This window comes from Lepidochelys kempii, chromosome 11 (assembly GCF_965140265.1).
Source record: "Lepidochelys kempii isolate rLepKem1 chromosome 11, rLepKem1.hap2, whole genome shotgun sequence".
Classification (NCBI taxonomy): Eukaryota; Metazoa; Chordata; order Testudines; family Cheloniidae; genus Lepidochelys; species Lepidochelys kempii.
The window spans coordinates 10,693,301-10,720,560 of NC_133266.1; the positions used below are offsets into that span (position 1 = coordinate 10,693,301).

At 44.0% G+C, this 27,260-nt stretch overlaps 1 protein-coding gene across 4 annotated transcripts in view; it reads left to right on the plus strand.

The window, feature by feature from the left end:
- The window catches only part of PDIA5 (protein disulfide isomerase family A member 5), a 129,875-nt gene that overhangs the window by 34,564 nt on the left and 68,051 nt on the right, over positions 1-27,260 (plus strand). For 3 of the 4 annotated variants that reach the window (XM_073305109.1, XM_073305112.1, XM_073305110.1), the window contains 7 exons: positions 3,273-3,356; positions 4,138-4,183; positions 8,547-8,639; positions 10,000-10,060; positions 16,586-16,653; positions 23,802-23,893; positions 24,001-24,072. In XM_073305109.1, the coding sequence (XP_073161210.1) occupies positions 3,273-3,356; positions 4,138-4,183; positions 8,547-8,639; positions 10,000-10,060; positions 16,586-16,653; positions 23,802-23,893; positions 24,001-24,072 (516 nt within the window). Of the gene's footprint in view, positions 1-94; positions 238-3,272; positions 3,357-4,137; positions 4,184-8,546; positions 8,640-9,999; positions 10,061-16,585; positions 16,654-23,801; positions 23,894-24,000; positions 24,073-27,260 lie in introns of those variants that run through there. The other variant, XM_073305111.1, reaches the window with a different exon arrangement.

Below are 27,260 nucleotides of genomic sequence, written 5' to 3' on the forward strand. Positions count from 1 at the left end.
CTATACACATATGTGGGCAAGGCTTTAGATGCTGGTTTTTGACCAGGTACCACCTGTTGTTTGTATTCCCATTGTTTAATAGATGCCCAAGTAAGTGTGGAGTTAGTTGGAATTGCATTGGGTTATCTTCATTACAGGTATTCGTAGGGCACCCATTTTAATACCTAGCCATCCCGTCCATCGGAGAACAATACTGTGTAGCACTTCTTCTCTGTAAATCTAAAGAACTTTTCAAAGGTAAGTCTCACTATCCCTATTTTCAAAAAGAAAAGGAGTACTTGTGGCACCTTAGAGACTAACCAATTTATTTGAGCATAGTCTCTAAGGTGCCACAAGTACTCCTTTTCTTTTTTGCGAATACAGACTAACACGGCTGCTACTCTGAAACCTATCCCTATTTTACAAACAGCTCCCAAAGTCTCATTTTTCCTAAGTGACTTCCCCACAGTGAATCAGTGGCAGAGGTGGGAATGGAATCTATCTCTTGACTCCCATTCCAGTGTTCTGTTCAACAGACCAAGATAAACATTCCCAGCAGCAGAAAGCAAATATACAGCAACACTATCTGCAGATCCAAAGGTCTGTCTAGACGAGAGCTTGTGGCCTTACTGTAACTTGTCCTGTGTAGAGTTGCCAGCACCTTTGTACATGCTAAACTAGACACTCCACAAAATTTGTTCTAAGATGAAGCTGAGATGTAGGGTAAACCACAGTTGTATGTGTCCTGGAACTAACGTTTGCGGGGTGTCGAGAGTAGCATGTACAAAGGCATTAGCTAGCTCGTGTTAACTGGCAACCAGTTACTCCAATTACAACAGCAGCACAAGCTCTAGTCCAGATGGACCCTCTATGTCTCAGCTATAGTGTCCTGGTGAGAGTGAGTTTTGGATGCTAGGACTCTGAGAATGCCCTGTCATCGGCTCCCCTGAGCCTGGCCTGTGGGTCAGTTCACCGGAGCATCTTGGATGAGTGGAGGTGGCATGATAGGCCAGAGAGGGTGGGGAGATCTCCCATAGCTCGGCCTATGGTTATTTAAGGCTTTGTGGGTGGTAAACAATATGTTGAATTGCATTCAGGGGAGGGATAGCTCAGTGGTTTGAGCATTGGCCTGCTAAACCCAGGGTTGTGAGTTCAGTCCTGAAGGGGGCCATTTAGGGATCTGGGGCAAACATTGGGGACTGGTCCTGCTTAGAGCAGGGGGTTGGACTAGATGATCTCCTGAGGTCCCTTCCAACCTTGATATTCTATGATTCATCCCGAGACTCTATGTGCAGAGAGTGGAGCACAGGGTCCCATGCTGTCACTAGCTCACTTTGCTCATGAGATGGGCAGCCCTGTTTGGTACTGGCTGCAGCCTTAGAGTGCTGTCCGGTTGTAGTTCTACGGAGAGTGAATCACAGTAGTCCAGCCTGGAGGTAACAAAGATGTTGCTGACCATAATGAGATCTGTATTGGAGAAGCAAGCATGCGATCTCTTGGTGTCTGAAGGTGAAGAATAGGGAAATCTGTTACTGGCCGTGATCTGTGAATCCGGGAGCGGATGTGAATTTAGTAAGCCCCCAAGACTACAAGCTATTTTGATACTGAAAAATTGGGGGAATAGTTACAGACATGCTAATTTGGATCCACAGAATAACACTCTGATGTAGTTTTTCTGTGTGTCAGTACTATTTTCTTTAACGTGATGCCATCTGTAAAGCGTGTTCAGAAATTGTCTGCACACAGAGTTTTTGCTCTTATCTGCAACACAGAGTTAATTTATTGTCCGTTGTTGCAGACAGACCATTATCCTGACAGTCTCAGTCACAAACACTGCGTTTATTGGGGCTCCTGGCAGCCATGGGGGATGTGTACGCTGGAACAAAACACCCACACCTGGCCCTTGTCAGCTGACTTGGGCTTGCAGGACTTGGGCTGCAGGGCTATAAAATTGCAGCGGAGATGAGCCCAAGCCCAGGCTCCGGGACCCTCCCACTTGCAGGGTCCCAGAGCCTGGGTTTCAGTCCAAGCCCAGACTTCAACACCGCGGAGCCCCCTGAGCCCGAGTCAGCTGACATGGGCTAGCAGCGGGTGTTTTATTGCAGTATAGACATACCCAATGCGTCTAGGCTTTCATAAGTGGCTCTAATTAGTGTAAATTTCAGCAACATTGACGGGTGCTCAGCGTTTTCATTTTCTAAATTGATTTATCAGTGCAAAAAGTACCAGCTGCCGGCTGCTGAGGAACAGGTTTCAAAGCCTTTTAATCTCGGTCTTTGTCTATGCAAAGAATAGCATTGCCGATGCAAATCCTCCTTTTCCCATGCTACCTGACCATTTTTGGCCTCTCTGCAAAATTCCTTCATTGGCTTTCTCTTGCCTTTCACATTCACGTCAACCTTTAAGGCTCCTTGCAACTCCACTCTGACCTTTGTGCGGAATTCAGGACAGCACTTAAGTATGTGCTTCAATGGGACTTGAGCACATGCTGAACTACTGTCCTGAACAGGGATGCTTTTCTGAATTACAGGTTTCAGAGTAGCAGCCGTGTTAGTCTGTATTCACAAAAAGAAAAGGAGTACTGGTGGCACCTTAAAGACTAACCGATTTATTTGAGCATAAGCTTTCGTGAGCTACAGCTCACTTCATCGGATGCTGTAGCTCACGAAAGCTTATGCTCAAATAAATCGGTTAGTCTCTAAGGTGCCACAAGTACTCCTTTTCTTTTTCCTGAATTAGCATCTACATCTGTAAAATTTCTTCCCCTCTTGCCCCTTTGACTCAGCCTCTATCCCTTTCCCACTCTTGTCTTCACTGCCTGCCCCTTTTGCCTGGAATTCCCTTCTACCCAGATACAAAAAATTGATTTTAGTTCAAATCCCTTCCTGCAACACTGTTTGCTCGCGAATCCTGTCAATAAAGCTGTGGACATGTTCTTTGTGGAATCTCTCTTAGTCACCTGCACTGAACCCCTGCCTACACAGTAAAACATGTAGCAGCTAAACTCAGTTTTAAGAGAGAGGAATCTGGGCAGGAACTGCAATTATTGGTCCCCATTTTATCACCCATGTACAAACTGTCAGAATCAGAGTTGGCTGCAGCAAGGTTCCCGTATGCTTGTAAACTTTGATAGAAAACACTGTTGCTCGAGATTTAAGTGAGTGACGTTCCTAAACTACCAGTAATCACAACAAAGCTGACGAGCAACCAGAGCTATGCATTTTATTTTAAATGTTGGATGCATTTTGATTGTTTTTTAACCATATATTTTCCTGTCTCTCTGTATTTTGCAGTGATGCAGAAAGCCGAAAAGTATGCAAGAAGATGAAAGCCGATCCTAATTCAAAGAAGATAGGGGTGGAATTATTGCATTATAAGTGAGTATAGGCTTGGGATGAGATTTGCTGTTACTAATTGTTCAAGCTACTGTGTAACATCCACATGACGTTCGTTATTAGTTCTGTATTCTATAATACTGCACTTTAATACAGGGGCTTATTAGCTTGCCACTGTGCACTTGGACATTTAAAGCAGCCCAGGCCCCTATTCAACTAAGCATCCCAGCATGTGCCTACGTCTCATTAAAGGTGAATTTACTAAGGTATTGAATTTAATGGAATGTAATCACATGCTTACATGCTTTGCTGAATCAGGCCCTATATGAATAGAGGTATGAATCTGAGGGAGGCTGTGTGGCCTAGTGAATAGAGCACTGGACTGGGACCAGGAAGACCTATTTCTGGCTCTGCCATTGGCCTGCTGGGTGGCCTTGGGCAAGACACTTCCCGCCTCAGTTGCCCCATCTCAAATAATGCATACATCCTTTGCTCAGCACTTCGAGATCTTTTGATGAAAAGTGCTGCGTATTATTACGCGTAATAAGAGTGGCAATATTGCAAATGTAAGAGGTGCTGAGCAGCTGCGTCTCCGAAGATCATACCTTTATTAAACGTTCTCATTAAGGCTTCGCAGAAGAAATTATTCACTTGAGAGCTTCCCCCCTTCCTTTTTTAAATTGCTTTGCTGTGCATTTCACACAGTTCTGTGATTTGAGTAGAATAATTTTATTCTGGATAACGAGATGCCAGGATAAACAGCTGTATGATTTCTAGCAACATTCCTGAAAGTTAACACTGTTTCCCACTCCTCATTCAACAGGGATGGTGCATTTCACACTGAATATAACCGAGCTGTCACACTGAAGGTAAATTTAAATATTTGATTTTTTTTTTTTGGCACTGGAAAGTGGGGGGGGATGGGGAGACATATGTGGATTAAAAACAAATGTTGGCTTTTGCAGTTTGTGTAGGAGGCGGCAGGGAGAGGGTAAATTTCACAAACAGCTGTTTACCAAAAAAAAACCCCAAAAAAAAAAAAACCCTTTAGGTCATTCCGTCTCTATGCGTCTGTCAGCTACATAACCACAAAAGTTGGATATGATTACCAAGATAGAACCAATGTTAAATTGTAATGTAGTTTACTTGCAGGCTGGTAACAAATATGTTGTTTTGCCATGAGATCCTGTCAATGGCAGTGTGTAACTAATAGTGTTAGCATTTTGGAAAATACTTTCTCTGTTGTTCTAAGTGCCGAGATATGAGCTTTAAAGGGAGATGAAATGGCCTTTTCTCTGATCTGATTCTGGCAGCCTATATTCATATGGATCTGCCCTGAGCACAGCGGGAACAAAATGACCTCCTTTTTCCTCCTGGAGATTTCACACAGACCAACAGGAAGCAAAATTCTATAGGGACAATGAAAGAAGGAAAAAGACTGTCAAAAATTCAAATAAATGTGTGAATTTTGGTGCAGCAGATTAAAAGCTCTGTAGGTCAGGCAGACATTGCAGAGCTTGCCCCGAAGAAGCCTTGGCAGGGAACCTACATCCTAACCGGCAACATGTCTTCTGATCCTGGTGCTGGGCCCTCCACAGCCCTGCCACTGCACCAGATCCAGACCTGCAGTAACATTACCTATGCAGCTTTGCTGCAGCTCCTCCATCCAGCCCTGCAGCATCTCCTGCTTTCCCAGCAGGTTTAGTCTTCTGAATGGGGATTCTCCTGAGCACTTCGTAGACTAATGCCCAGACTAACACCACGGCATTCACTTTTCCCTTTTGCCTCGGGCCAGGTTTTGAACTGGAGATGAACAAACCTGCAGAGCTCGATGCATGTGGGTTACATGAACTTTCACTGTGAGATCTGTGCTTACTGGCTGACTTTCAGCCCACTCCTGCATGTTCCCTTTAAAGCCAGTATTTCCCAGGGGACGTATGTTTTCTATCTTTGAGATGGGCAGAGGGCTGAATCTATGGTCCTCCGGGAGCACTCTGTGTCTACTATCCTGTCTTCAGTCCTTGTTGGGTAAGGGCACTTGTCTTCCCACCCTGTTCAATAAAGGTCTTGGCGGAGGCCAGGAAGCACCCCATATCCCCTACAAATGGTGCCGCAGCAAGGGAGAAATGGTTCTGCCTTGCTGGCTGATGGGCTATGGTAAACCGCAAGGCATACGCATACCCCCAAAGGGATTAGTGTGCTGTTACTAGGGAGAGGAGCAGGTACATTCTGAAACATTATGGGCTGTTACTTATTCTCTCAGCTTCTGCTGGGAGTTTTCCCCATTCCCACTGCCCTATTTGGCATATCTTTCTTGGGCCTCCCCTGACCTTATTGACTGGATTACATGGCCCTACAATCCACCCTGTCCACTGCCTACTGAAGATGAGTAAGCAACTCATTGATGACCCAAGGAACGGGGTATCTGGCCCTGGTGCAGATGAAAAGAGGTTATCCAGGAACCATCCTGCCCCCATGTTCAAAGACCATACTCCTTATTACCAGTTTAGTGTCTTTAAAGTTAGCTTGCCAAATGCATCAGTTCAGCATCAGTCCATTATTCAACATGATTTTCATAAACTTTCTCACTAGCTTTGCTACTCAGAGCAAGGGCTTTCTCCCTTAAAGCTCATCTTCTCTTCCTATTTCATCTTGCATAGGCTGTGATATATCTCCCTCAGTTGCATTTCGGCCGTGCATCTCCAAGTACTTTACAAACACAAACTACTAAGTTGTGCAATACCCCAGCTAGGTAGGTTATTGTACCCATTTTACAGATGGGCACACTAAAACACAAAGAGGGTAAGGGATTTATTCCACATCACACAGCAACTCAGTGGCAACAGAAACCAGGATTTTTTTTCATTCCAAGTCATCTGCTTTAATTGATTGACCATGCTGTCTAACTTGTAGTCTTCTGTAGCGTAAGGCCAGGATGCCATAAATGCAGGGTTGGAATTTAAACCTCCACTGCAGGATCTACCTGAAAGGGAATTTTCTCCTGTTCTGTAAAGGATAAAACTTGTTAAAACACAAATCTCTTCAATAATAGCAAAGAGAATACACAGAAGTGCTAGTCCAGTAAATTAGTCCCGGTATTATCTGTGAATCAAGTTTGCTCTTGCAAGTCCGTGTTTAAAACTGAAAGATTTATGTGTCAAATCTAAAGGATAATAAGCCTCTTATTAGAATCCTGATTCATTATAGTTTACTTTCCATAATATGGCCAGTTAACAACCAGCTCATATGGGGCTCACCACTGTGCTGGGGAGCCTGGGTCCATCATAGAATCATAGAATAACAGGGTTGGAAGGGACCTCAGGAGGTCATCTAGTCCAACCCCCTGCTCAAAGCAGGACCAATCCCCAATTAAATCATCCCAGCCAGGGCTTTGTCAAGCCTGACCTTAAAAACTTCTAAGGAAGGAGATTCTATCACCTCCCTAGGTAACGCATTCCAATCATGTTGGAACATGGTTTGATCTTGCAATATAGAGTGGAAACTAGGTTCCTGAACTGTGCTACATCTGTGCTAAGTTCAAAGCTTTGGTGTGGTTTGAGAAAACAGTTAAAGCACAACTTGGTCCTGTCTATGCTACGAGATCAAAGTGTGTTTTTAATCACAGTGTTTGTGATGGACTCTCTGACACGGTGGGTGGACCTTGTCCAGATCTCCAACCCTAACCTGGGAGTGCAGGAACCCTTGTAGTTGCTTTTTATGTTCTTGGGATTAAAAGGTTTTTTTTAAAATGCACAGGAACTACGGAAGCTCCACCGAGCAGAGGAATGAGTGGAAGGCAATATGCTGCGTGCCCCTGCCAGAAAATATGACACAGCGTCTTTTTTTTGGCTGCGAGAGAGAGGCTGGATGAATTAAATCCCTTTAATCCTTCATCCTCTCATGGAATCTGTTTCTACATAGCTGAACTTGGCACATGGGAATTCCTGAAATCATGCTTGATAGCCGTTAAAAGGTTGAACCCCCTACCTCTTCCCCTGATGTATAATTGAGATCTAGACACAGTTCTGGCAGCTCCAAGAGAGAGCAGAATCTAATGTATTGTTCTTAACTGCAGAAGATCTCTCTCTCCCTTTCTCCCACTCTTTCACTTGCCCTACCTCCCCCGCATGTTATAGAGCCCTCTTTCAGCACTGGTCAGGGAGGTTATTGCCCGCAGCTTCTGAGTATTATCTATGCTACAGTTACAATGACATTATAAGATGGTTTGGCCTGTCTAGATGGGACCCATCTCTGTTACCACCGTGGTAATGTGTGTTGCTTCTCCCAAAAGTGCCTGAGTAAGTAAAGTCTCCTTACTCGGCAGATCTGCTCCCTAGGTGTATTAGGAGGTCTGTCTGCTGACTTGAGTAACTAAAATACACAGATACTGCTTTTACCTCCTCTGAGCCTTTCAGAGCTAACTTGGAAGTAGTCGCAATCTTTCTTCTTGCCCATCACGAATAGATTGTTGTACCGAGTTCCAGTCGGTTACACTGTTGCAGCCCCACTGAAGGCAAAGGGGTTGTAAGAATGTCACTAAGGCCTTGTCTAGACCGGAATAAAAGGTGGGGTGTTAGCATTTGTCGGCTAACATGTCTGAAAAGTCTAAAGTAGACAAATCTTCAACACCACCTAAGCTGGTTGAGCTCAAACCTAAACTTTAATTTGACGAGCTGAGCATGTACTAACTATGTGTGGCTGTGAGTACACTAGACTTCTCAAGTGTGAGCTGCTTGAATGGAATAAGAATCTGTCTCGAAGGCAGGGAGGAATCTTAGCCCACCAGGCCACGGACCAGCTGAGGAGCTGCTTTACAGACTCTAGTTCCGCTGAAGTAGTCTACTGCGGTCTGGAGGATCCTTGCAGCAGTGTGTCCTCTAACCTGATCATGCCCATCTCTTGACCTCTTTCTGCCCTGGCTCCATCAGCTGTATGGAGAGAACAAGCCCTGCTGACCTGGGATATTCATGTCATGCAGGGAGTCCATGCCTTTGAACAGCCCCTCAACTCCAGCATCTTCCACCCTTGTTCAGATAAACTGCATCAGTTCCACTACCCAGGGTCCCTCCGCTGCATTAAAGGGTATGGCTTTAGGGCAGAATGGCAAAAGCTGTTGCTGAAAGGGAAGACGAAAAGTCAGCTTAGCGGAAAAGTGGCATTTGGGATGGTATCCCTTCTGTTCTGCTAGCAATTATGTTTAAAAGCCCCTTGTTGTCTTTCCATTCATCGCAGTCAGTGGTGGCCTTTCTAAAGGATCCAGAAGGAGCTCCATTGTGGGAAGAGGATCCCGAAGCCAAAGATGTTGTGCATGTTGACAGTGAAAAGGTACTTCAACCAGATACATGAAGTGTGTGTCTGTATTTTTAATGTAATGTCAGTAAGAAATGTGTGTGTGTGAACTGTTTACAAAAGTGAGCAAGCACCATTATCCCCCTTTTCAGAAGAAGAAACTGAGGCACAGATTGTTTAAGTGACTCTTCCAAGTTCACATCTCACATTAACTACAGAGCTCAATCTCCTGACTCCTTTCTCTGCTGCAGCATGCTGCCTTACTTTTAGTGAATTGTAAAACTGTTGGGGGTATTGCAATAGTACAACTGAGATCAGGGCCTCATTGTGGTAGGAGCTGTACACCCAGTAAGTGACCAGTCCCTGCCATGAGGAGTTTGTCTAAATAAAGATGAGAGAGACAGGCTGGGAGAAAGTAATGCTATTTTCATTTTGTAGGCTGACAATAAAGCACAATGAGATTCAGTGATTTTCCTGAGATCATGCAGGGAGTCTATGGCAGAAGCAGGAAATGAAACCACATCTTCACAGTGCTTGCCCAGTGCTGTGACCACAAGACCAGCCTTCTTCTCAGTTTAAGTGGGAAGGCTGTGAATATGTAAAATTTTATTTCTCGTTTTGAAAAGCCAGGGACATTGCAGTGGTAACTGTGCCGTCTCCAGTGATGATCAGCTTGGTGTTTTGTATGCTTTTCCAGTCTACTGATTTTAAAATTTTAATTGATTGGACTTTAGATGGTGCTTCATAAAGAGCCTTTTCCATTTGTAGCTTTCATTTTTGATATAAGGAACAGTTATTTTGACATTCAGTTTTTGTAAGAAGATTAATTTTTAATGTTCACCTTTTTGTTCTCCATTACAAGCTCTCCCAGGGGTCACATTCAATTTAAAAACTTCATCTGGTTTTACCACCATACCGGCACTAAAAAAATCTATTCTCATGGCCTCTCATGGCCCTGCCTAGGCTTTCATGGTGTGGAAGCTAAAGTAATTTTTTTTTATTGAGTCCAGCTCCTTAATGAGAAATCAGAGTAGTTTTCTTTGAGAGGATCTGGCTGGAAAACGGGTCTATTATCCTATAGCTTCCAAAAGCCTCTAGTGAGAGTCGATAGGAGTGTAATTTCTACATCCTATCACTGAAAATTTCTTGTAAGGTATTTAGTGAATGAGTCCTGTGGTAATTTGTATTAACTCGTTCTAAGCCCGAATTGAGTGCAGAGAAGTGATTCAAGTTTTGGCTTTTTACAAGATTTTTCCCCCCTTAGATAACGAAGCAAACCAGGAGAAGTCTTTAATACATTATTTGCCTTTTAAAGTTGAACACAGATAAAAGTGACTGTGGCCTGATGCATGTGTCTATTTCATTGATAACGGTTTTTGTTTGGTTTATACTTTAGGAATTCAGAAGGCTTCTAAAGAAAGAAGAAAGACCTCTTCTGATGATGTTCTATGCCCCATGTACGTGATCTGGTATTTCCTGTCAACCTGTCACTGCTGTGGCTGATCAGCCATCATCCCTAGCCAGAAGTGTTCTCTGAGTGGTGGTTTTCCCACCACTTTCTTCATTTATTCCACTTTAGTGGCTAATATTCATCTGTATTGCACTGTACAGCCCTTAGTATTTGTCTTCTGGTTTCTTTCTGGTCTCTTTCCTCCTGGCATCCACTCTATCACTCCTCTGGCCAATCAGTCTTTTTTTTAATTTGTTTCCCTTTTCTTTCCACAAGTCATGCCTCTTTCCACTGCCTGCTGGTATTGGTCTCAGTCACTACACTTTCTTACTACTTGTCCTGTCTGGTTTTCTCATGCTCTATTCCTGTTTGGTATGCTGAGTGCATATGACTTAATAACACATATACTTTTGTGTGTGCCCAGCACTCTGCCCTGTACAGTACTATGGATGCATGTGAATACTGTTCATGTTTTTATTTACTTTCTGCAGTGTTCTTCTCTGTAGCCCATGAAAAGCTGGTCTCAGGAGAACAGTGAATCCCCAGAGGAGACTGGGGCTCTGGCTGCAGCTTCATATGTCCTTCCTCGTGTCAGGCAGAGGGGACGGAGTACTGCTCAGGAGAGCTGCATACATGATATAACATGGGCTGCTGGGTAATTGAACCCAAGTTGCCAGGGTCCCTCAAAGTGTTTGGGGAAGAGTGTGTTGGGTGGAGTTGTAACAAATCACGACTGACAGCGGTGTGATATCTTGACATTGTGTTGCAGTGAGGTTATGTTTGCGTTGTATCAACGCCCAGTGACTGAGTCACGCTGTGAACATCGCTGTGTGTGAATGTTGCACTGCTGCTATTTGGTGGCTCCTTGCAATTCCATTCAGCAACCTAGAGGCTTTCAGCTCTTTAACGCTCAGCAATTAGAGCAATTACCCACTTGCAAGGCAGGCGAGCTAAGGAAAAGGGAGCGCTCACGTGATCCAAGATAGAAAAGCACTGCTGCATTAGCCTTGGTAGTGGAACTGGTGATGAGTTAGGTGTCACTTGCAATTGGGTGGTCATTGCTTTGCTGTGTAAAACTGAGCATCCCAAGGCAGCATTGTCTGTGATTTCCTAATGAGTGGCCCAAAGTGGTTTCCTCATCCCAGGTGTGTAATTCTACATTTAGCCCCATCTGAGCTTTGCTAGGAACTGCCTAGGACTTGGTCTGATAGTTCAGTAAAAGAGTGCATTTCCCTTACCACTGCAGCTTACCCTCGGTCCTTTCTTTTATACTTTGTGTGTGGAGAGATTCTCTGGTTCATCTCTGCATGGCCTTGCCATGTTCCGAGTTGCAGCATGTACTGTAACTCCCAGCAACTGCCTCCTGCCTTGCATCCATCCTTCATTAATAATTGTTTTCCACTACCAAGTCCTTTCTTGAAATGTGCATTATCTGACCCTTAATTCTCCTTGAACTGTTTCCCTAGACACGCTGCTGATTCCAGTCTTGCTGCTTTGGACCACCTGCTAGTTTTCGCTATTGTAATGCTTTTGCTGCTCTCTAAACTTCTACGAAGAACCCTACTTATTTTTTTTTACCTGCCCTTGATTTCACAATCCTTCATTCCCTCGTCTTTTATTTAACATTAACCTTTTGACTTGGTTCTCTTCCCACTCTTCTACCTCCCTTCCACTGTGCCACCTACTCAAGAAAGACCAAACTCATCCAGCAGTCACATTATAATACTGGTTATCAGAATGTGCAGATACTGATTGCTGCCATGTGGTGTGGATGGAACCTTTTGTAGCCCTGACTGAAGTCTTGTTACTGGAAAAGGGGAATCTGGATCAGTCTCTTACAAGCATCCCTGTGTTTCATAGTGGTGTTACCCAGTGCTGGAAGAAAACTTTACCTTTGATAAGAATGGGGTCCCAGATCCCTCCATCTGGGATGGTACCTGACTGAGATCTGCAGTGCTTCTAAACTTCCTTGGAAGCAAGTTGTACTGTGGAGATATCAAAGACTGTGAAATCATCCATTTTTGCTACATTGTGGCAGACTCACAGGCAATTAGACAGCTTCAGTATGTTCTAGTGAGTGGGAAGATGAAGGTATCTGCAAACTGCTAAATAAAGTAATTTAAAAATCTAAGAATACAGTGATGCACACTCAGAGCTATTTGAGGGGGGTGGGGGCGTGAGGAAAGGCTCATTTACCTTAGAAGAAATCAGCTGCCACATGCGAGCATTGATGGTTGTTACAGGCCTGTGCAACTAAGCCAAATCTAAACAAATAGCAGGTGGACTAATTGGAGACCAAATTATTTGTGGTATAAATCCAGTTCACTGCGAGATTATTGCAGGAAGTGGACCTGACTTTGCAACAAATGAAGGATATTTATAGTACTGGGCTTCCAAAATAGAAGGGTTAGTGAGCACTGCAAAAATTGAAGTGCATCTGATTTAAAAATTCATTCGAAGGCATAAAGACAAAATGCAGGAATAAGCAAATGGCAGAGACCAAATTTGGTCAGGGGAGGAACAACACATATTAGAGGTGCGGGATCAAAAGCGTGGTGTTCTCAGCACAAGATGTGAAAGAAGTACAGAAGCAAAAACGTGTCCATACAGCTGGAGGATATATCTCATGATGATGACAACAAAAATAATTTCTTGATTGGGTCTCTTGACTATATTTACAAAGTGATGCAATCACATTCAGTGTTTGTTAGAAAAAGATCAGTGACTGTTCAATGTTAAAATAAACCCTATCCTGTTTCAAATACCTGACACAATATGAGCCCTTGTGACAAAGCTGCACTGAGAAGTCTGTATAAGGACAGATACTAGTTGATGGAATTTGAAATAGGGTAACAGGGAGTCCACAGCTGAGAGATGGTAGATGCAATACAGCATAGAGTTGAAGGTGAGGATCTCAAAGCAGCATTCGTATATGGTGTGTTCTGTGAAGTTTGGAGCTGAGGGGAGTTAGGCAGGTGGGATTTTTGAAGGTGGTAGGAGACCAGTGCATGGTTGGATTTTAGGAAAGAATCTAGAAGAGAGTGAAAAGTTAAGGTGGGGACGACGGAGGTTACTAGCCAGGACAGTCTGAGGCCCAGAGGGCTGCTGGAAGGGGTTTGAAGTATAGAGCAAGAGACGTCAACGTTGGTGATAGGACAATGAAAACGGCTTGTGGGAGGAAGTGACTGACAGAGGATGCCATTTGCTGGCTGTTCAGCAGACTGCATGACAGTGGTTGATGCCATTCATAATGCCATTCATGATGCCACTCAGTGAAATGGAAGGTGTGCCATGCGCATTATGAAATATTCTTAACTGGCACTGATTAGCCCCCTTGTACCAATCTCAGCCAAGGTCAGTCTCATGCCATGGGTGGAATAGCCATGGAAACTTGAATCCTTTTTCCTTCTCTCCTAGAGGATGTTCCCCCTGGTTGGGGTTGAGGCACACTGATGTGGGGAATGCTGAATTGCTGTTGCCAAAATCTCCCCAGAAACATTAGCAGATTTTTTTGGGGTGATCTCATGCAGTGTACAGGGCAACTGCCTATTCTTTTTCTCCTCTTCGCTGCTGGCTGGAACACAAATGCTGACTACTGTCGCATTGCAGTCCCAGGAGTCATTCAGATAAAAGTCCCTTTCATCTGACTCAGAAGAACTTAGTCACGTCTTCTCCCTCATCTCAGTTTACTTGGCAATGGAAAAAACTGCTGGTTACAAGGTGATTTATTGCTAATCTATTTAAACCTCCTAAGGCATCATCTACACGCAGCTTTTTAGCACATGCCAGTCCCATGTCTTCTCTCTCCCTTTTTTGCTAGCTAATCTGCCTTGTCTGACATCTGGAGGATCTTCTTTGAACTATTACCTTTCCTAAGTAATCAAATGAACACTAGTGTTTTTTTAATGTCCACTTAGTATGTTAAGGGAAGGGTGCCTCCATTAAATTTTTAAGACTTGTTACACTGGATTGAATCAGAGGTGCCCTCATTTTTCCATATTAAGGGCCAGATTCTGATTGCTCTTGCACTGGAGTGCAAGTGTGGGAAGACATACATGGCCTTGAACTTGGATCTTGACAAGTGACTTTTAAAATGTAGGGTAAGGCCCAGATACATATTGGAACCAGCTCAGTGGGAATATTGAGTGTCTAGGGAATACAGGATCAGGTCTTTTAATTGTAGACCTGTGTGTGTGGTTTCAGTTAAAGGGACACTGAGAACTTGGTTTAGGTCCAGAATTTAGAATTAATTTGTTCTTTAAGTGAGGGGAAGAGGGAAGGAAAAAAATATTTTAATAAATGAAGAGAGATGTTCTGGTGAAATTTTGGGGGGAGATATCAATAACTGTTTCCAATTTTAAGAATTTTTATGAATTATCCTGACCCCAAACACAACACCACGGTGCTACTGCTGGTGGAATCAGAATGTGAAACTATCCCCGATAACGTCACAGCTAACCTGGTGGCTGAACTTTGTGACTTTGTCCTTACCCATAACTATTTTACATTTGGGGACAATATATACCTTCAGATCAGCGGCACTGCTATGGGTACCCGCATGGCCCCACAGTATGCCAACATTTTTATGGCTGATTTAGAACAACGCTTCCTCAGCTCTCGTCCCCTAAAGCCCCTACTCTACTTGTGCTATATTGATGACATCTTCATCATCTGGACCCATGGAAAAGAAGCCGTTGAGGAATTCCACCATGATTTCAACAACTTCCGTCCCACCATCAACCTCAGCCTGGTCCAGTCCACACAAGAGATCCACTTCCTGGACACTACAGTGCTAATAAACAATGGTCACATAAACACCACCCTATACTGGAAACCTACTGACTGCTATTCCTACCTACATGCCTCCAGCTTTCACCCTGACCACACCACACGATCCATCGTCTACAGCCAAGCTTTGCGATACAACCGCATTTGCTCCAACCCCTCAGACAGAGACAAACACCTACAAGATCTCTGTCAAGCTTTCTTACAACTACAATACCCACCTGCGGAAGTGAAGAAACAGATTGATAGAGCCAGAAGAGTTCCCAGAAGTTACCTACTACAGGACAGGCCTAACAAAGAAAATAACAGAACGCCACTAGCCCTCACCTTCAGCCCCCAACTAAAACCCCTCCAACGCATTATTAAGGATCTACAACCTATCCTAAAGGATGACCCAACACTCTCACAAATCTTGGGAGACAGGCCAGTCCTTGCCTACAGACAGCCCCCCAACCTGAAGCAAATACCAACAACCACATACCACACAACAGAACCACTAACCCAGGAACTTATCCTTGCAACAAAGCCCGTTGCCAGCTGTGGCCACATATCTATTCAGGGGACACCATCACAGGGCCTAATAACATCAGCCACACTATCAGAGGCTCGTTCACCTGCACATTCACCAATGTGATATATTCCATCATGTGCCAGCAATGCCCCTCTGCCATTTACATTGGTCAAACTGGACAGTCTCTACGTAAAAGAATAAATGGACACAAATCAGATGTCAAGAATTATAACATTCATAAACCAGTCGGAGAACACTTCAATCTCTCTGGTCACGCAATCACAGACATGAAGGTCGCTATCTTAAAACAAAAAAACTTCAAATCCAGACTCCAGCGAGAAACTGCTGAATTGGAATTCATTTGCAAATTGGATACTATTAATTTAGGCTTAAATAGAGACTGGGAGTGGCTAAGTCATTATGCAAGGTAGCCTATTTCCCCTTGTTTTTTCCTTCCCCCCCCCCCGCCCCCAGACATTCTGGTTAAACTTGGATTTAAACTTGGAGAGTGGTCAGTTTGGATGAGCTATTACCAGCAGGAGAGTGAGTTTGTGTGTGTTTTTTGGAGGGGGTGAGGGGGTGAGAGAACCTGGATTTGTGCAGGAAATGGCCCACCTTGATTATCATGCACATTGTGAAGAGAGTTGTCACTTTGGATGGGCTATTACCAGCAGGAGAGTGAGTTTGTATGTGGGGGGGGGGGGGGGGTGAGAAAACCTGGATTTTTGCTGGAAATGGCCCAACTTGATGATCACTTTAGATAAGCTATTACCAGCAGGACAGTGGGGTGGGAGGAGGTATTGTTTTATGATCTCTGTATGTATATAAAGTCTGCTGCAGTTTCCACGGTATGCATCCGATGAAGTGAGCTGTAGCTCACGAAAGTTCATGCTCAAATAAATTGGTTAGTCTCTAAGGTGCCACAAGTACTCCTTTTCTTTTTGAGTATGAAATTGACTGACTTGGATGAGTGAAATGCAAAGCCAAACCCAAATGGCAAAAAAGGTAATTCTCTTAGAGATGTTAAATAATCTCAGGGGTTTAGTAAAGTAGGTAAGGAATAAAAAGTTATTTTATTTTTTTATCTCAGTGTTCTTTAGAATGTTTTGAGATCTGAAGCTGTTTTTCAGAAAACATTTAATCTTTCACTGTTTTGATGTGCTAGATTTAATGTATGAAGTAGTGTCATTACTGATATATGATTTGCCTTGTCTCCCCCCCCCCCTTTTTCACCAGGGTGTGGTGTTTGTAAGAGAATGATGCCATCTTACCAGCAGGCAGCCACAGAACTGAAGGGCACATATGTAAGTGAGAGGATGACAAGATGTACAAATGTCAAAAACAAAAAAACCTTAAGTTTATCATCTGAGTATTTGACTATATACATATTAACTGAAGCAGGAAATTTTAACTGATTTCAGATTGGAGGAGAAATATTTTAAGCAACTCAAAAAAAAACAAAACAAAAACCCAAACCCAACTCCAAATCCTTTCACAATGTTTGGCCTTGATTTTTGTCCTGTGGATCACAAGATTTTACTCATTTACCTCCTATACAAAATGTGACTCTTGCCAGAACAGGTTTCAGAGTAGCAGCCATGTTAGTCTGTATCCGCAAAAAGAAAAGGAGTACTTGTGGCACCTTAGAGATTAACAAATTTATTTGAGCATCGCTAAGGTGCCACAAGTACTCCTTTTCTTCTTGCCAGAACAGGCTATTGTGTTGATCCCACATACCCACACACTTAGCTTTAAGTAAGTGTATGTGCGTAATCCTGTTGATTTCAATGGGGCTGGTCATGTGAGTAAAGTTTAAGGAAGAGTTTGTGGGATTAGAGTCTAATAGTCCTTTTAGTGTGGTGTCCTGTCTATGAGGGTACATCTGCATTGGAATGGAAGGTGGAATTGCACCACGTGTGGACGTACCTGAGCAAGCTTTGATCGAGCTAGCTCATTAAAGTAGCAGTGAAGCAATGGCAACGTGGGTGGTGACCAAGTACGTACCCAAGGTCCTGGGTGGGATTGCATTTGGGCAGCTAGCCTGTGCTATTTTTAATGAGGTAGCTAGATTAAAGCTAGCGTGGGTATGTCCATCTGAGCTGCAGTCACATCTCTTGTTGCAGTGTGGACATAATCTGAGAATGACCAAAACTGGATGCTTCAGAGAGACATTTAAATTCTTATAATACACCTAGTTTTATAGCAGGGAATCATACTCTGGTGGGAGGGCGAATTCCTCCTGACTGCAGCTGATGATGAAGCTCTATGTCATGAAGGATGAGGATGGATTGATCTTGTAATTTTACCTTAACTTTTATAACTGCAGATAATGTTCGTATTCATAGCAATCATATTTAGAATGTCATTAAAGTACTGACATTGGTAATATCCTGCAACAGTGAGTTCCATAGGTGGGTTATATGTTACATCAATAAAATTGTTACATCAATAAAATTTAGCATTGATCATAAAATCATAGAAATGTAGGGCCGGAACGGATGTTGAGAGGTTATTAAGTCCAGCCCTGTGCACCTGAGGGAGGACCAAATAAACATAGAACTTCTCTGACACGTGTTTGTCCAACCTGTTCTTAAAAACTTCCAATGATGGGAATTCAACAACCTCCCTTGGAAGCCAGTTCCAGAACTTAACTACTTTTATACGTAGAAAGCTTTAATCTAACCTAAATCTCCCTTGCTGCAAATTAGCCCATTATGTCTTGTCCTTCCTTCAGTGAACATAGAGAACAATGGATTTTCATCCTGTCTGTAACAACCTGTAACACATTTGAAGACTGTTATCAGTCCTTCCTAAGTCGTCTTTTCTCAAGACAAAACATGCCCAGTTTTTTTAGCTTTTCCTCATAGGTCAGGTTTTCTAAACCTTTTATTATTTTTTGTTGCTGTCTTCTGGACTTTCTTCAATTTATCCACATCTTTCCTAAAGTGTGGTGCCCAGAACTGGACAGAGTTCTCTAGCTGAGGCCTTACCGGTGCTGAGAGGAGCAGGACAATTCCTCCATGTCTTACATATGACACTCCTGTTAATATCATTTTGGGGTGTATTAGCCTTTTTCACAACTGCAGCAGATTCAATTTGTGATCCACTCTAACCCCCAGATCCTTTTCAGCAGTACTACCACCTAGCCCGTTATTCTCCATTTTGTAGTTGTGCATTTGATTTTTTGCCTTCCTGAATGTAGTACTTTGCACATGTCTATATTGAATTTCATCTTGTTGATTTCAGACCAAGTCTCTAATTTGTCAAGGTCATTTTGAATTATGATTTTGTCTCCAAGTGCTTGCAACCCCTCCCAGCTTGGTGTCATCTACAGATTTTATAAGCATACTCACCCCTCCATTATTCAAGTCATTAATAAAAATATCAAATAGTATTGAGCTGAGTACTGGCCCCCACAGGAGCCCGATAGATACACCCTCCCAGTCTGATAACGAACCACTGATAAGTACTCCCTGAGTACAGTCTCTCAACCAGTTGTGCACACACCTTGTAGTAATTTTGTTGAGATCACATTTCTCTAGTTTGTTTATGAGAATGTCATGTGAGACTGTGTCAAAAGCCTCACTAAAATCAAGATATATCACACTGACTGCTTTCCCCCTACTTGACATCCTCAAATAAGTCACAGGGAATGCTTGGGTCAAGATTTTATGTACATATAGCAAAGAAATTCAGAGAGGATCTGCGTTCGTGGGAGGCAAAGGAAAATGACTGACGGAAATTTGGATTAGAGCAGAGTTTAAGCAGCGTTTGGGTTCCTCCTAACAGTGTGTCATCATTCAGGTTGTCACAGATGGCAGGCTATGCCCCAGAGAGGCTGCATGTGGTAGAGCAGAGAGGTTGAAGCCTTGAGTTTCATTGGCAGGGCCGTTCCAGTCAGTATTATCTTGTGAGCATTAAAAATCCTCACACTTGCATGCTCCCCCAAGTAGCTGTTCTGAAACTCTGTAGACGCATGTGTTAAATGCTTGTTGCTTAGGGCTACTTTCACTGAGGTTTGCTTGCATTTCTTAGGGGGAGAGTACTACCCTTGAAGGTATTTTTATAAGAATTCTGGTATGGCTGAAGAGCATTAAAATTCCACCTGTCCTACGGTGTGAGTTCCACTGAATTAACACTAGGTTCCTCTGTACAAGACACCCTTGTCTGGCAGGACAGGTGAATTGTATTGCTTCGGGACTTCAGGTATACAGGAATGAGATACATAAGGATCCACATGTGTAACCAGTGCTGGAGGGCTCCCTGACATTTGATCATTTCCTTCTGCTCTTTAGAACAATCTTTCAGGAGTACCATCTGAATAACCCTGTGAGACTGAATGCTGGGGTCCCAACACCGCAACAAGCTCCATGCAAGCAGACACCTGGGCTGGGTGGAAAGGTGCTGAAGTCAGTGGGACTTCATGTTGGCACAGGGGGCCTCTCTGCACAGATTCAGCTAAGAAATAAGTCTTGATCTGGCAACTCTCTGTAGATCGGTGGTCACCAACCGGTCGATCACGATCGACTGGTTGATCCTAGAGGATCTCCCAGTCGACTGTGATCTCTGGTGGTGTAGCATGGTTGCCGCTAAGGCAGACTCCCTGCCTACCATGGCCCCATGCCACTACCGGAAGTGGCCACCGCAGCCCCCGAGGGGGGACAGGGGTCTCCCTCCACTCCCTGCTCCTGCCTGCAAGCACCGCCCCTGCAGTTCTCATTGGCCGGGAGAGCTGTGGGGACAGCGCTTACAGAGAGGGGCAGCATGCGGAGCCATGTGGGCCCTGCGCCCCCCGGCCTGCCTCCCGGGCTGGGGTAGGCAGGGAGCCTGCCTTAGCCTTGCTGTGCCCACTGCCTACCGGGAGTCGCCGGAGGTAAGTGCTGCCTGGTGGGAGGCCGCACCCCAACCCCCATCCCTGAGCCATCTCCCAGAGCCAGCACCCCCTCGCCCCTCCTACACTCCGAACCCGCTCCTGCACCCAAGCCCCTCCCAGAGCCCCCTCCCAGAGCCATCACCCTGTACCCCTCCTGCACCCCAACATTCTGCCCCAGCCCATAGCCCCCTCCTGTACCCAAACTCCCTCCCAGAGCCTGCACCCTGCACCCCCTCCTACACCCCAGCCCCCTGCCCCAGGCTCAGCCCAGAGCCCCCTCCAACACTGCGAACCCCTCGACACCAGCCCAGAGCCCCCACCCCTCCCACAGCCCAGCACCCTGTCCCAGCCTGGGGAAAGTGAGTGAGGGTGGGGGAGAGCGAGCAACAGAGGGTGGGATGGAGTGAGTGGGGCGGGGCCTCGGGGAAGGGGCGGGGTAGATCCTGCGTTGCTGTTGATTCAAAAAGTGATCTTGGTTGTAAAGAGGTTGGAGACCACTGCTGTAGAAGGTGCTGTTTCCACACACAAGCTCAGTCCTTTGGTCTAAATTCAAACCCAATTTTCCATGGATTAACGTTCCTCTATTATCTAACTTTTTCCATATATATTTCACCATTTCTAAAATTAAGTGGACTTTTAATTATACTGCACACGTCCCAGTTTTTCCATTGTGTACTTTAAAGCAATAATGGCCTCTGGGTGAGGTTTTTCCTGGCCGTTTGTGACTGGCTTGGGTAAGGTGAGTGTTTGGCCTTTTAACCCAACCAGTCATTAACTGCCAGGAAATGCCAGGCTCTGAGGCCATTATTGCTAGGAGAAAGCATGAAAATATAAAATAAAATAATTGCCTATTTAATAAGTTGTAAAAATGAAAAGGTGAACTGTACGTGACATTGGTTACTGTATTCTGCTTGTGAGTCTGGTCTTTTTGCTGTCAGTGCTGTGGCCAAGAGGAAAGCTAGATGACATTTTCACTGTTAAAGTAGGTTCATAATTCACATTAAATTGCACAACAGTGCAAAAGGGAAAAGACCAGCTCACAATTTGAATGGGGTATCTTTGTCCTGCAATCGGGGTGAATTCCAGTTAATAACTGTGAATTCCTTGTAACTGTCACCCTCTGGCCCCAATTCGGCAAAGCATCCCTGGTTGGCAAAGCACTTAAGCACATGTTTAAGTTCCCATTGCTATCAGGTACTTGCTTAAGAAGGCCCCTAATAAATTTGTTAGTCTCTAACCCAGCTGCTACTCTGAAACCTTTCTTGGAGGTTATTGTGTTGCGCATGTCGTGTTTTACTTTATTGCATGGGATCAGCAAAATCCAGGAATGTTTTAAAATACCAAAGATTACACATTGCGTGGAAGTTTTGATCTCATCTTTCTCTTGGAATTCTTAAAGCATATATTATGGCAAATTTGGCGTCACTTCATGCTCCCATTAATGTCCATGGGACATAAACCGTTCGCTTAGAGCGATCATGTGTCCCTGAAAACCAAGGGCCAGATCCCCAGCTTGTGTAAATGATTGTATCTTAATTGAAGTCAGTGGAACGACAACAGTTAACACTAGCTGGCCCCAGGAACGTCCTTGTGGAGTCATGGAGTTTTCTGAGCTCGTGTCGCTTACTATTTAAGTGAGAGCTTTGGCAGCTTGACCCTCAGAAGAAATGTAATTAATCAGCCTAATTCTCCACTCCTTTGGCCTGTATAGTCATTTATACCATGCAGAGTTACCATTATGATTTGGTAGCTTGTTACACTTACTCTGCATGTGTGTAAATGACAACATGAGATACATGGAGAATCAGGTCCAGAACCTGTAGGGTTCAAGTAAAATCGGTCATTGGTGGTTCAAAGAAAATGTATAAAAGTAAAATGAACAGAAGGCTGATGTAAGGCCTGCTCCTTTAATCTGCCTCTTTGAGTTTGCTGGAATAGGTGTGGAGGAAAAGAGACAAAAATGTCTCCTTTTGTAACTCTCCAGTACATTCTGAGTAAATGCTGACTGACCTTCATGTGAGGATTTTGTACTGAAGATTTATTTCCAGCTGGCTCTGAGCACATTTAGTCCATGCAGTTTGCTGCAGTCAGGAAACTGGTATTAAATTCTGATGTGGTATTTCAGCTGGAAAGAGAAAATCCTGTTTTCAGAGGGGTTTGGATTAAGCCCCTGGTGCTAAAATGATTTAAACCGTCAATGCCATTAAAATGGAGTAAATCTTGGAATTGTACCTCCAAGTTGTGAGGTGACCTCTGTGTAAGTCCCATACCCACAGAAATGCATAGTCAGTCCCATCCACTACTCTCCCGTGTTTTGAAAGTACATGAGGGGTAGTATGGCCTGTTGGTTAGGGCACAGAATTGTGAGCCAGGAACTCCTGAGTCCTAGTGTCCATTTTTTGTCACTGACTCACTGGTGTCTCTGTGCCTAAGTTTCCCCATCTGTAGAATGGGTATCATGCTCACCTGCCTCACAGGGGGATTGTGAGGCTGAGTTCACATTTATGAAGCATGTAAGCACTGTGAGTTGTTTCTATACATCATGGATACTTGGTATCAAAAGGCAGGCCATCCCCTTGCCAGGCATTGGTTATAATGGATGTATACTTACTCCAGCCTCAGCACAGGGGGCTGGACTAGATGACCTCTTGTGGTCCCTCCCAGCCCTATGTTTCTGTGATTCAAAGTGAGGATGGATGAGGGTGGCTTTGTTTGTTTAAAGAGATTCATGCAGCTCAGAGCCCAAACCCATTTCTGGAAGCCTCTGAGGAAGGACTCCTTTCCTGTTGCATAAAATGAAAGTGAGCTCTATTTTTAAATTGCAGCAATGTTGATTTATACACCCCCCGCCCCCTTCCCCGAGTGCCTTTTTAAACGACAAAGCCACTGCTCAAGCAATTGGGTTTTCTGGCCTTTAGGTGAGACTTTAAACTGGCTGCCCAAGTGGAAGCCAAAGACGTGGGGCTAGAACTGCTTGTATCCTAGCTAATGTCTGCATGCTTCCTGAGCTTTAGTACTTAAGAAACAGAATAAACCTGTTCATCCTGCCACTTGAAATGTAAATATACGGAGATGGCATCAGTAATTCTATAGAACAAGTCCCCTTTGGGTACTTCTATTAGATGGTGCATATAAATATGAGTAATTGTAGCAGAAAACAAGGAAAAGCAATAAGCTAACTGGAATGTTTCTTTACAAGCTGTATATAGTAGGCAGGCTCTGATCTCTCGTCCATCAAAGCAAAACCAGAGTAATTCCACTGACTTCAGTGATGTCTCTGTGGCTTTGCAGTAAAATGAGCACAATCAAAATCTGTCCAGGACTGTTAGTCTGGGCAGTTTGTTTCTTGTTTTGAATTTGCAGTGATGTCCTGTATTATTGGGAATAGCAGGAGGGCAAAGAAACAAATAGAATCATAGAATATCAGGGTTGGAAGGGACCCCAGAAGGTCATCTAGTCCAACCCCCTGCTCGAAGCAGGACCAATTCCCAGTTAAATCATCCCAGCCAGGGCTTTGTCAAGCCTGACCTTAAAAACCTCTAAGGAAGGAGATGGTTCTGTTCTGATCTGATCTTGCAGGTACTTGCAGGGATGAACGTCCACTCAGCTGAATTTGAAAAGATAAAGGAAGAATACAATGTCCGAGGATACCCTACCATCTGCTACTTTGAGTCAGTCCTTTTTACTTCTTCTTTAGAAATCATATGTTAAATCATAATTTCATGTTCCTCCTTATTTTCCAGCACAGGGACTAAATCACATTTTGTTGCATTAATAGGAAAGGAAAGTTCCTGTTCCACTATGAGAACTATGGGGCTACTGCAAAGGATATAGCAGAGTGGCTGCAAAAGTAAGGCATTGAACTTTATGTACGGTACAAAACAATCCAGTCCCCTTCCTCCCTCCCACACTTCCTCCTCTCCAAAGACCGAATAAAACCACACCACTGATGTTGACTGAACTGTTACAGGTTAACTCTGATTCATGTTTGTTTTCAGCATACATGCCTTGTATTTTACAGTTGCAGTGTGTTGCTAGTATGAGGTTGTCTGTGGCCTATCTGCTGCAGACAAAAAGGTGTGCTGATCTTTGGGTTTCAATTCCAGTTGAAAATGTGAGCCTAAATTTTCAAGTATTTTGGATGTTTCCATTTTTAGTGACCAACTTGAGACACCTTTTTAAGGGGCCTGATTTTCAGAAGCTGGGTGCCTCAGCACTTTTGAAAACGACGGGCCCCTTTAAGGTGTCTCCTGTTGGTCACCAAAAGTCAAGGCACCCCAAATCACTAGTCACTTTTGAAAAATGAGGCCATGATCCCTATGATGGATATTGGGTTTTCTGCCTTGCTAGTGGCAGTGCTTATATCATGCTAAATATTTTTTGGCTTGTTGGAGCTTTGTGGGAAGCATAGTTGAGTCACTATAAATTTTTTAAACACACGTTTTGGCTAGATCTTCAGCTAGTGTATGTTGGCGTAGCTTCAGTGATGTCAGTGGAGCTACTGGACATCGCACAGATACTGTGGTGATGAGGAAGACACAAGAACCTACATAGAACAGACTAGAACGCCAGTTTACAGCAGCTGAGGACCTAGCCCATGGATTTTATCAAAATTTGAGACAGTCAGCACTTTTCCCTTTGCCTTCCCTCATCCAGTATGTTCTCCAGCACCATATTTTCCGAATCTTGGTCGATTCCTGAATAGAAAATCTTCGCCTCCCTCTTCGTTCGCTCCCCTTCATCTGTTCGCTACACTTGAGGTGTGGGGACCTTGGGGCATTCACAGCAGTAGGCCATTTGGCCTGGACTTGCTGATACTTCGCTACACTGGTACCGCAGAACGGAGCCTTGGCAGCATGCCGATTCACATCAATGGGAAATCTGCATTAGGGAGCGTAGGACGCTGAGGTTGGCTTGAGCCCTACCGTGTGAATCAAAGAGAAGTTTGGCTTTGGTCTGTAAGCCTCTTTCAGTCCATGAAGTCATCAACATTGAATGAGTAAGACAGCAGCTCCCTTAGAGCAAGGATATATGACTTCATCACCTGTACCTTTTATGCCCTTCAGGCCTGGAAGGATGTGAGTTATCACCTGGCTACCACATGTGAAACCTTAGACGTTTGGTGCTTTTTCAGTCTGCCCACATTACATCCAGATAATCCCTGTAATGTGTAGTGCTTTTATATGAGTGCCATGACAACTCGTGAACACTGCTACTGGAAGCAAAGCAGAACAGCTGCAAGCTCTTTCCAATGATGATGTCTGTTAACAAGCCACTGTGGGCTTTGGCTAAAGACAGCTGTTTGTCCTCACTTAATTTTCACTACATGCTTAATAGTTTCTCAAAAGACAATCTGTGCAGAAGCTTTCTTGCCCCTCTTTTGTAATCAATATAATTTTTAAAAAATCACATGTAGAGATTAAAAACACTTGGATTTTGCCAGTAATTGATGTTGCAATTAAAATTGTGTATAGTCTGAGCCTATCACATGCTCAACATATTACACAGAGCGATCTGCAGTACAAGTAGCCAAATGCTATGGCCAGGGCTTAAAAGTGTAATTAAACAGCTTCAAGACATACGTATTTTAAATATACAGCACATATGTAATTGAAAACTCTCAGCAAATAACTCACCTCAGGTTGATCCTGCTCTTTGCAATATCTGTTTCTTAGGCTATGTCTGTAAGTGGAGAGAGAGAGGACAGTGGCTTCCTTTATGAAACAGAAATGGGGTGAAGCAATCGGTGAACATGCGTACCCTATACATGTGCCCACACCAGCTCTTGGTTCTAATATCCTAGCTCCAGATGTCGGGAATGCTCAGACCTGAGTCCAAACTTCCCTGCTTTAGTTGCCTCAAGCATGAGTGAGGGGGTGTGTGTGTGTGTTTGTGTGTATAACTTCTGAAATAAGATGGTTTGAGGTTAAAGAAAGCCACTGCAACAGAATCTCTCACATTAGGGAGCTACTTTGGTACAGGCCATTCTGTATTCTGACAGTGCAGAACAGCCGGGATGTGTCCTTACCAGAATGTCAGTTGTGGCTGGTGGTAGGTCAAGCCATCAAGTATACTGAGAATCCGGTAAAGACTTGTGAGCCGTAGAAAATATCAATAAAATTGTGAAATATAAATATATCCTCCAAGGGGTTGCCTTGCCCCCGCCCCTTTTCTCAAAAAACTTGCTTTCAGTTTTTGGCCATTCAGTCGCCTGTCCTAAATGCTGGTGGGGGGAAACAATAATTTGATTTTTGGGGTCACGAAGCATGGGGGGAAAGGATTGAGTCAGCCAGGGTAGTTGTTTTCCTTCAGGATAGGATTTAATAGTTTGAAGGATTCCAGCATCTTTCCTACTCCAGACTTCAGTTTCTTACTCTGGAGGCTTCTACCTCATCAATCTGCAGATATTTGACCTCTCTTATCTTTCTAATAGACACCCAGAGAGAGTGGACTGCTATCTCATTGAGCCTTAAGACATTTTTATGAGGATGTAGAGGAACCGCAGTCATACAGTCTCCCCCTGCACGCTGCGTGGTTAATACATTTGATGCTATCCTGTACATCTAGTGCTGTAGCACTTCTGCAGCCTTTCCTATTCTGATGATACAATGCATCTGTCTTATTAATGGCATTATATAAATGATCTTCAGTGATGTGCCCACTCATGCTCCCCTCCCTAGTAACTACCATCAGGCCCAACTCCTCGCAACTGATTACTGAATCCATCTCTTCCTCTTTCTTTCTCTCTCTCTAACACTCGGTTCCTAAGCTCCGCTTTTTTCAGCTGCATTGGTCCAGATGCAAACTGTCTTAGTAGGTTCTTAGCTCCTCTCACTGGCTTCTTTTTACCTCCTGTTGGGCCCCACTCAGACACTCCACTGCCGAATTACAGTACTCCCCTCGTCCCTTGTTCTTCATTTAAATAGCCCTTGATAACCCTTCCAGACTTCTGTCATCCACTGTTTTTAGCCACTAGGTTTGCCTTGCCCCTTAACATGCCCCAGATGCTTAGATGAGATTTCAGCCAAGCACTGAGGT